This window comes from Hippocampus bargibanti, linkage group LG03 (genome assembly GCF_051943395.1).
Source record: "Hippocampus bargibanti isolate YZ-2025 linkage group LG03, ASM5194339v1, whole genome shotgun sequence".
Classification (NCBI taxonomy): Eukaryota; Metazoa; Chordata; class Actinopteri; order Syngnathiformes; family Syngnathidae; genus Hippocampus; species Hippocampus bargibanti.
In genome coordinates, this window is record NC_142736.1 from 11,325,509 (window position 1) to 11,336,411 (window position 10,903).

At 39.8% G+C, this 10,903-nt stretch overlaps 1 protein-coding gene across 1 annotated transcript; it reads left to right on the top strand.

The window, feature by feature from the left end:
* Window positions 1-824: 824 nt before the first annotated feature.
* Window positions 825-9,945, top strand: LOC148900321 (low choriolytic enzyme-like). Its single transcript, XM_088993206.1, has 9 exons — window positions 825-968; window positions 1,059-1,086; window positions 1,207-1,254; window positions 1,435-1,566; window positions 3,399-3,519; window positions 4,134-4,312; window positions 4,960-5,041; window positions 8,219-8,343; window positions 9,675-9,945. Exons 1-9 carry the CDS (start codon window positions 915-917, stop codon window positions 9,680-9,682), a joined length of 777 nt encoding a protein of 258 aa, XP_088849332.1. The 5' UTR covers window positions 825-914; the 3' UTR covers window positions 9,683-9,945.
* Window positions 9,946-10,903: the final 958 nt, after the last annotated feature.

Below are 10,903 nucleotides of genomic sequence, written 5' to 3' on the forward strand. Positions count from 1 at the left end.
TATGGTTAAACATAAATGAGAGTGTAACACACTGATTTGCATACCACATTCAACCTATATTTAATTGAATACACTACAAAGGAAGGGTGTGATAGTTAGCAAATAATTAACTTTGAATTTGATGGCTGCATCACGTTTCAAAAAAGATGAGGCACATGAGGCATAAAAATGACTCCCACAGGTGAACAGGTTAAGTGGTAAAAATCAGTCACCTTTTATATTCAGGGTTAAATAAGCCAACAGCTATGATGGACAGCCCCTCTCACACCCTCCAGCCCATTCTGACAGAAAACCTCACACGCTGCAAGAAGGAGAGGTACCGCCGCTCATTCCTGCCGTCTGCTGTCAAGTTACTTCATAGACACACTTGAAATTTTTGACTCATCTCCACTCACCCATTTTATGCAGCATATATGCAGTTGCATATATCATTATATCTTTTATTTTATCTTGCATTCTGTACTGTGTACAGTTCATTTTAAAATGTTATTTGATGCATGCAATTACTTAATGTTTTTCTACTTTCTTACCTCCAAATTTTGCTGCTGTACAAAAATATATATACGTATATCATTTGTGAAACAAACAAAAATGTACATTACATTGACTTGGTGACGCTAAAAAAGAAAAATAAAGCTGTATTTTTGGCCAAATAAGACCTGAAAAATTCCTTTGCGATACAGCTGCCAAATTAAAATTGTTTGTCTGACACAGATGTATCTGTATTGGCTCAGAACTCAGACACTCCCTTTTTCAAACCAATATAACCATGATGAGGTGAGCATCTGCATTCAAAGATCAAGCCTCTGGTACAACAGGTACATTCACTCGATTTATTATAACCTCACTGTTACTCTTTCCTCCCAGATTGGAAGATTAACAACAGATGACAGAGAGCAATCGCCATACCAACCATGACTCCAATATTTCCCTTCCTAATCCAACTATTGCTGATGTGTCTTCCTCCAGTAAGACTACACAAACTAGACAAATATGTGTGAATGTGAATAACCTTGTCAAAAAAATAACAATGTAATATGAAATTGACTTTGTTTCAGACACTGTCTCTGAGTGGCGTTGACATCGGCAAGTAACATAGGCATTCATGAAACCATCTACTCCTCCAACTGTCCATAGGCACAAAAAGTCTATTTATACTAATTCTGTGTGTTTTATAAAATTATGTTTTCTACTGTCCTCACCCAGAAAACATGGGTGTCAATGAAGGGATTGCAGTGGCAAATGCTAACACAAGTAAGCACACACACAATATACACATATTTCTCAACAACATCATTAAACAAAACAAGAATTGTTTGATAAATTTAAGGGCTTCCTGTGTCATACTTTATAAATGGTAACATCCAGTCAAATTCAACAACCCATCTTTATTGCTTTATAGAAAAATCCATGCTTCTGCTTGCTCTTTAACAGCTGCACCTTTGGTACACGGTGACATTGCGATCAATCTACAAAGGAATGCAGATACCTGTACAGCCGCAGGATGTAAATGGCCTAAAACTGGAGGATACGTCTATGTGCCTGTCACTATTTCCAGACAATATAGTAAGTCACGCATCCCACCTGAACGCTTGTAGGTCAAAATAGATGACTGTACACTTTTTGCTATGACCTGTAAGAACCTCGATGCATCACTTTTTTGATAAATGTTAATTCAACGTATCCATTCTTTTGTTGAATGTTTCTTACTTATCTGTGAAAACACAAAGTAAGGTTGCTGATTATCTTATGATCACTTCGACATGGAGAGAACGAATGATACATGTCCTGTGGACATCTCTCTTTTTTTCTTTTTCTCTGAACTGGACATCTCTTTGTTTCTTTTCCCCTAAACATGTTTAATGCTTTTAATTTCATTTAAATTGTGTATTTCAAAATTCTAACCATTCATGACGTTTCCACACATGGCAATTTAGTGAAAGAAGACCATCTGCTTTTTACAAATGCATTAAAAATAAAATAGTTTAGCATGTTCACTCGGCCCTCTGCAAGGGTTTCAGTTTCTCGCTTGACCCCTTTGAAAAATGAATCGCCCACGCTTGCTCTGAATCAAACCACGGACACCTCTTGATAAACTTTGTCATGTTGTAATCACATTATGAATGACATTACTGACATTATATTTAAAAGATGAACCCTTTGAACTCTCTTTGTCACAGAGAAGAAGAGACATGGAAAACAGTTCTTTAAAGAATACAATCTCCCAGTTTCCCAATTCAAGTGTTTATTTGATAACACCATAATAATAGTAATAATTGTTAGTTTTTCACAAGATGAAAATCACCAAGCAAAATGGCTTGCAAGACCAATCGCGCTGCAAGTTCTAATTTTCTGCTGGTGGCCTATGGAAGAAAAATTAAGACACTCTTGCCTTAGTCAAAGATGTTAATCTGTTATTTTTAGATCACATTAATCCATCAAAACGATTGTTCTTCCTTTTCATGAATGTTGCTATAAATCTGTCACAGCTCTATTTTCCATCAATTTTACAATCAAACCTCTGACTTTCAATGTTAGAATGACTTTTCTATTGACCTTGGGAAAAATACACTGTACAAGTGACCTTTATTTCTGAAAAACTCATGGTCATACATTTGCACATTTGAATGTCTGATGCTGCAAGTGCTACAAATGTGTTACTCAGCATCCACTGTGCCAAGCAGTCATTTTATTAAAGTGAATATCACACTTTCGATTAATCAAAGTGTTTGTGTGTTATTCTGTTACCGGTCTTCCTTGTTGGTGGTCTGTGGCCTATTGGTCCCCCATCCAGGGCCAGTGGATGACAGGTTTTAAATTGAACCAAATCATGTTTTGGATTGCAGAAATGTTGCCTCAGACAAAGTGCAATAAAACATATTAATTCCAGAAAAGCATACAGAGAAATAGAAACTGAAATTGTTCTTTGCAAGGAACCACGAAAAAAAACCACTGCGTAAAAACAAAAATCGGTTTCAAATGAAAGGTACAAGAGAACACAGAGAATACACAAACAAAATATCAAAATCCCAATAACATGAAACCAAAGATAAAGATCGATAAAAAGGGGGAATGGAAATATTTATAAAATTCTATGACATAACGAGAGAGACTAAGAAGGATATCGAAAGGTAGACTTGAAGCACAACAGCAGGCAAGGTCAATAATCCGACAAGAGACTAGGCAGCCTGGCAGTCCATCAATACCCGGAAAGGCTTGATAGGGAAATGCGGAACAAGTGCGCCTGCTGGACGCAAATGCCCTTCACTCCAACTGAAACACAAGAGACAGAACAGAACAGTGGAATGACAGTTCATTAACCATTTACTCTTAGAACCGGAACTCAATTACTTCTCTGATTGTGTTTTGTTTTGTTTTTTCGACATTTGACTCCACAGATACCAGAGAGAGATCAGCCATTATTGATGGATTGATCAGTTTCTACGAAAACACCTGCATTCGCTTCATGTGGAAGCGGCGGTGGCATAGAGACTATTTGCACTTCTTCCCAGGATCTGGGTAAGGATTTATACACAGGTCATTAACCGTAGATGCACAGTTGGTGGCCTTTTCAAATCTGATTTGGCCAGAGAACGATGGCTCTCTTGTAAACCCCTTCATCACTTTATATCAGGTGTGTCAGAAAAGATCCCTGACTGGTGTCACTAAAGGTAGATTCCAAATCCAAACTATACATTTTTGCCTTTGAAATATCCTCTCTGGAGTCCAAATCATGTTGCCAGGCTTTCCTGCCACGGCTTCATGCACTCTTGGAAGAATTCTTCTTGGATCCTTCACAGCTCCATCGCCGCAGCCATTTGATGCTGTCCACGCCGTCAAAACAGGTCTGGTGATAAAACCATTAAACTTTAAAAAAAGGAAGAAATCTGATATCGGGGTCAGGTCAGATGTGTACAGGGAGGTTGTCCAACCATGAGTCGTCCTGCCGCAATTCTAATCTCTTCTTGCGCACCAAATGAAGCAAACTGCCAGATTTCTCTGTGGATGCTCTGGTTGATCAGCTGGCCCACAGAGAGGAAAATTTTGGCAGGGAAAACCTCCAGAGGTTTAACACATATCTTTTGTGACACCAGTACTGCTACCCTTTTGAAACACGTCCAATATATGCTTAGGTGTTGGTCGTACCTTGGACGTCAGCCGGGTGGACAGGATATCTCCTTGCACAAATTCGGCTGTGTGAACTTGGGCACTGTGCAGCATGAGGTTCTTCATGCTCTTGGATTCCACCACGAGCAAGTTCGGTCTGACAGAGATGATCACATCATCATTAATTTTAAGAACATTATAACAGGTTAGCCTCCCACGTCAAGGCCGTGTTTAACCACTATTGAAATGATGATTCTGATTCTTATGAATAATTAACGAATTTGAAGTCATGAAAAGCACCAAGTATCTCTCTATGACACACCAAGAGGATGAGAACTCAGTTGTAATTCGACCTCTTCCTCACTCACGTGCTATTATGCTACCTCAAGATTATGTTGTTTAAACAAAAATGAGTTCACATCAGATTGGAAACGTTTTGATGGAATTGGAAAGCTGTAATGCTTGAAAGGTCTAGTCGAGTAAGGTGACTGTTTTTCTTAATTGCATCTCTTTGACATCGAGGTGAGGATGACGTCGTCGCAGTCATTAGCTTTTGTTCAGCGATATGGCTCATCACAACTGGAATGGGCATGTCTGCCAGTGTTCAGAATGTTTTCATCAACAAAAGCTGACTAACTTATTGTTTTTTATAACAAATTACATTATCAATTCAACATGATTATCTTATGTGATATTGTCGAGGGACGGTGTATGATAGCATTACACAGTGGAGTATCAACTTTAATGACTCAGTGTTTCAGAAACTCAAGCTAGATGGGTTGCGTTGCTTGGATTTCTTGCCAGAGAGCGTCATCATTTATCTATTGTGCTCTTGTCTTCTTCTGTCTTCAGGCATGGAACACAACTTTAGGAAGGAGGAGACAAATAACTTGGCTTCGCCCTATGACTATAACTCTGTCATGCACTACAGCAGGTGAGTGTGTATCTATTGTGACGTATGTCGCTCTCTCGGCATGCGTCATGAAGAAGATTAAAATATATATAAATGGTACAAGAATGTAGGCACTTTTTTGGAGGGATACTTCATTTGCAAAACTGACCAAAAATCACAGAGCTTCATCCAAAAATCCCTGGGGTAAATCATGGGCAATCAGGTGTCCCGGAGGCTTTTTCCATTGACATGTGACTGGCGCACCAGGAATTTGGTGGCTGAAAGTAGACGGAACCTCATGCCTGTTGAAACGACATTGAACTATTGGTGGAGGTATTGGAACGGAAATGTGATGAATTTGAGTGAGTTGTGATAATGAATCATGATGAGGATGATTATTATTACTATAATATTAATAAGTATTATATATTCATAATTATATTAATTGAATAATATATTAATATTATATTAATAATAATATGAAGTAGTACTAGTAGTAGTAGTAGTAGTAGTAGTAGAAGTAGTAGTAGTAGTTGTTGTAGCAGTAGTATGTTTTTTTATTTATGGTACACACACCAATATGTGCTGATTTGAAAGGACACACGACAAGTTGCTTTAAATGCGGGAGGATCGAGTAAGGTGTGTTCATGCTCATAAAGCGGTGCCAAACTACGCATGTCATGAAGAACATTGAAACCCAACATAGTCCACCCCTGTGTGATTCATACCGCCCCTCTATCTTGTCCAAGGAAACTGAGACAATGAAAGTTTTTCTACAATGATAAGATTTATTTCAGCTCCAATTGATGGGGAAACACCATTGACAGAGCTGTGATTGAGCATCTCCCTAAGCAGTGGGGTGCTGTTTACGATTTTCAAGGTGGTGGGTGGTGGTGGACCAAAAAAATGGAGGCAGGGAAAGGAGCAGGCTGTATTTGACAAATTGTATTAAATAAAGTCGGCAGGAACAAAATCTCAATCAAGGTCATCAGAACAAAAAAAATCTAAAGTAGCAAACAAAACCACCAGTAAACTTGACAAGATGAAATAAACCTGACAGGGTGAAACAGTGACGGGACACTAAATTGTATCGCCGGGAGTCCCTTTAACTTCCACTGATTAAAACGAACAACACCTGTGCAGCTGCAGGCGGGGCCCTACAGTGGCATCCGTTGCTCCCAAACCGCAACGTGAGAGTACCTATCCCTCAAGGACTGATTCAAAAACTCCCAACAGTCTTCCAAAAGGCTCGCCTTGCCAGGGACCGAGAAGAAGATGGCAACCCTTGCCTCTCCAGGGAACAGGAAATAACAGGCGACAGCACCATTTCCTCGTCAGAGAGCAGGAACGAGAAGGAGACGGCAACCTTTGCTTCTCCAGAAAACAGGAACAGCAAGGCGACAGCAACCCTTGCCTTGCCAGGGAACTGGAATAAAAAAAGGCAACAGTGACCCTTGCTTTGCCAGAGAACAGGAACGAGAAGGTGACAACAGCCCTTGCTTCATGAAGGAACAGAAAGGCGACAGCCTGATGAGAAGGACTTGCATGCGGGGTCCAGTGGTTGGTCGGGTCATTCTGTCACAATTTGCAAGGTGGTGGTGGACCCCAAAAATGCAGGCAGGGGAGGGGGAAGAGCAAGGTGTATTTGACAAATTGTATTAAATAAACTCAACAAGAACAAAATCTCAAACAAAAACGTGAGCAAATCAGAACACAAAAGTCCAAATTAGCAAACAAAACCGTGCGTAAAACATGACAAGATGAAACAAATCTGACAGGGTGAAACAAACAGTGACCCGACACTGAATGGCCATGCCGGGAGTCCTTTGAACTGCCACTGATTAAAACAACCAACCCCTGTGCAGTTGCAGGCGGGGCCCTACAGTGCCACCCCTTGGTCGCAAACCGAAGCGTGATAGATGTGGCCCCTGTTGTAACAGATTGTATGTTGTTTTTTTTTTTTTTTGACACACAACCTTGACCATTAACAAATTTACAGAGTGACCCTTTTCTAGATAGCATGATGTGTGATAGAAGTTAGCATTTCATTTTAGGATACAAGTTAACACTGTTTAATGTAACAAACAAACTAACTAACGAACTAACTAACTAACTAACTAACCCAACTCCCCCACCCACCCACTCACTCACTCACTAACTAACGGTTATCCAAGCTTTTTACAAAGGGGGGCAGATTTGGTGTGTTAAATTGAATATTCACTTAACTTCACTTTTTTAAACACTAATTTTTTTATGTAACAGTTGAACAGAAGTAATTGTTCTAATGGGTTTAAATTCAGCGCTGCTACCTCGTAACTAACCTTCGAAACATTTTCATTTGAATCTCGAGCTCTTGTAAAATATTTCTGCCATGTGATTAAACTAGCTTCAAGATGTTTCAGTTTCTCACTGTTTTCATGATCTGTGATCTTGTCATATACGTCAGCATGTTTGGTTTGGTAATGTCGCTTCACATTGAACTCTTTAAAAACAGCCACTGTCTCTTTACAAATGAGGTCGACAAAGTTGTTCAATATTTTAGTGAAGAAAAGGTCCAATTTCCTCCAATCCTTGAACCGTCGACCTACGGAGTCAACTTTCTCCTTTTGTTAATTATCGCCATTTTAGAGAATTGGGGGAGGCGGCCCGGTAGTCGAGTGGTTAGCACAACGGCTTCACAGTGCAAAGGTCGCCGGTTCGCGTCCCGGTCCGGCCTCCCTGTGTGGAGTTTGCATGTTCTCCCCGGACCCGCGTGGGTTTTCTCCGGGTCCTCCGGTTTCCTCCCACACTCCAAAAACATGCATGGCAGGCAGATTGACCACTCCAAATTGTCCCTAGGTGTGAGTGTGAGAGTGACTGTTGTATGTCTTTATGTGCCCTGCGATTGGCTGGCAACCAATTCAGGGTGTCCCCCGCCTCGTGCCCGAAGACAGCTGAGATAGGCTCCAGCAACCCCCGCGACCCTAATGAGGAATAAGCGGTACGGAAAATGAGATGAGATGAGAGAATTGGGGGGCTCATTCAGTCAATTCTTTATATACTAATTTGCTGTTCCTAATTGAGCCTATAGGTGGCAGCACCTAGCACATGCAGGTAATAGCGCTACTGCCAAATGTATTAATTCTACATGTGACGTTATTGATTTTATGACGGAGGCTGCGAGCCGGATGAAAATTGCTTTCAGCAGAGCTGTTGACGATGATGTCTCCTTCCACACAGATTTGCTTTCTCCAAAAATAACCAACCAACCATCGTTGCCAAAGCTAACCCTAACCTTGTGTTTGGCCGTGCAAGAGCGATGAGCAGCAATGACATTGCACGTGTCAATCGGCTATATCGTTGTGGTAAGTTTATAAAAAAAGATTAAAAGGTTTCTTCAGCCGTCATCTGTAAATCTTTGAAGGTGTCGGACTGGCTTCGTCAGCGAACTAAAATTTGCTGGTGGTTTTGGGCATATATATATATATATATATATATATATATATATATATATATATATATATATATATATATATATATATATATATATATATATATATATATATATATATATATATATATATATATATATACAGAGAGAGAGAGAGAGAGAATTGGTCTAATTAACTAGATTTTATCAGTTCTAAAATTCGATATGAAGTAAAGTATTTCTGTATTTTATTTTGGGCGTTGCATAGATGTTCTTGTGCGACGAGTATGTGCTAGCAGTGCGCGATTGCGCACACGCGCAGCTGAGAGGTAACATTGCCTGCGATGTTGATAAAGTCTTTTTTGGAGAATTTCTTTAGTCTCACCAAAGAATTGCTCTTCATTTTTACAATGTATTGAATAAACGACATTACTCTATTTTTCATTTGGCAGCCTGTCTTTTGGATGCACTAATTATTGCCTTAAAGTGTTTCTCGGTTTGAAATAAGTAGGAATTTTGTGTTGCCAAAGGACTCTGTAGTTTTTCAGAACCCCCTGCAATGTAATGTACTGCTACTCCTACACCTTTTAGTATCTTCAGAATTTTTGGTTTCATACTAAATATTCTACTCATATCCTTTTAGGTGATACCAGAGTAAATGGGGCAATCAGGCCAGTCGTAGACCCCATAATCAGGCAGGACAATAGAAGTAATAATTCAGGACAATAGGAATAATCAGTGTAGCCTCAAGGAATAGTCCTCTGCTCCCCCCAAACTGAGACAGGGACCTATCATAGCAGAGGTCTGTCACCGCCACCTCTGGAAAGTAGGGATATGTATATATATACATATATATATGTCTAAAACTAACAGCAAATTTTAGTTCGCTGACGAAGCCTCTTGGATGAGAAGCGAAACGTCTGACACCCTCAAAGAATTATAGATGAGGTTGAAGAAACATTTTCATTGATGGACCACTCCTGTATGACTGAGAGCTTACACAGACATATTTATAAACAAAGGTGTGTCAAATGTGATAACAAACTGATCATTCAGTTAACTGTAAGTTCTCATAATTTCATCAATTTATTTTGCCTTATGATGAAACCTAAAATTAATCAACTAGAGATGTGTGGTACTCTGTTTAATAATAAATTTTAAAAAATGTGCATCTCGAAAATGTGATACAGTATTTTATGTTTACAAGGATATATTATGTTGTAATTTATTCTGCTAATAATATTCAAATTGTTTTTTTTTTTCTAGATGAATAAAGAATGGAGGGCAAAAGGTTGGCTGTCATATTCGCCCAACTCTTATTTAAACTAACCCTGGAATGTATTAAGCAAGTGTAATATATCAAGCAGAAAGTTCAAAGTAAATTTAAATTCATGATTTGAAATGAAATACTGGCAGCTTGTCAAAGTAACTTAAAATATCCAATCTTTTCTTGACTGACAAATGGGATTTCATTTGAAATATTTTTGTTTGTCCCCAACATAATTACTTTTTAGTGATGCTCAATACATTACCAATGGAGATGATCGCCGAATAAATAAATAAATCTTATAAGACCTGTTGTGTATTTGTATTCATGGTGGGTATTTCCCCTGCACTTGTGCTTGTGAATTGGACCTTGTTCATCAACAAGACTCATTTGCATTGATGTGGCATCTTTTGGGTCTCTCAAAACTCTCAGCGTAGCCTCAGGGAATAGTCCTCTGCTCCCCCCAACCTTAGAGCTGGGACCTATCATAGCAGAGGTCTGGCATCGCCACCTCTGGACGGTAGGGACATAAATATAGGGCCAAGGTTACCAGCAAAATTTTAGTTCGTTGACGAAGCCTCTTGGATGAGAAGCTAAACGTCGGACACCTTCAAAGAAGTACAGATGCCGGCTGAAGACACCTTTTCATCATGTTATCATCAGAATTGCGACTAGGTGAGTAGAGGGGCAGAGCTGTCTACTGATCACCACCTGCTTTGTGGTAAATTGGGTCGAATGGTGGGGAAAGATGGTGGTCCGCACTGGAAGACTCTAATGTTTTAGGAGGGTTTGTTGGGAGCGGCTGTCAGAATCCCCAGAATCCAAAGATTATTGATTCCAACTTCCACCAGAGCTTTTCCCGCATCCCCAGAGATGTGGGGGGCATTGAGTATGAATGGACCATGTTCTGTGACTCTACAGGTACCCAATCTGAGTTGTAGCCATAAGGTGGTTGCTGCCCCCATGGCAGCAATCCCGAACTTGCTGGAGGACATTAACAGTCATCAATGGCAGCAAGATTAAGAAAGAATCCTATCAGGCATTTATGTCCTGTTTGACTCCAGGACCGAAGTGGAACACATCTTCAGTGGTCGCTGAGTCAAAAAAACCAGGTGTTGGAAGTTTGGTGAGGCCATGCTGAGCCAAATTCCGAATGGCTATGAGGAAATTCTGGTCCATTGTCTGACGGATTGGGTGCTGCTAGCCTCAACTAAGAATGTGAGTTAGT

What these genes read in the sequence shown, in the direction of transcription:
- LOC148900321 (XM_088993206.1), top strand. Translation starts at nt 915, where the DNA reads ATGACTCCAATATTTCCCTTCCTAATCCAACTATTGCTGATGTGTCTT. An exon ending in TGCTGATGTGTCTTCCTCCA is followed by an intron (nt 969 to 1,058) that starts GTAAGACTACAC and finishes ACTTTGTTTCAG; the next exon opens with ACACTGTCTCTGAGTGGCGT. An exon ending in TTTTAAGAACATTATAACAG is followed by an intron (nt 4,313 to 4,959) that starts GTTAGCCTCCCA and finishes TTCTGTCTTCAG; the next exon opens with GCATGGAACACAACTTTAGG.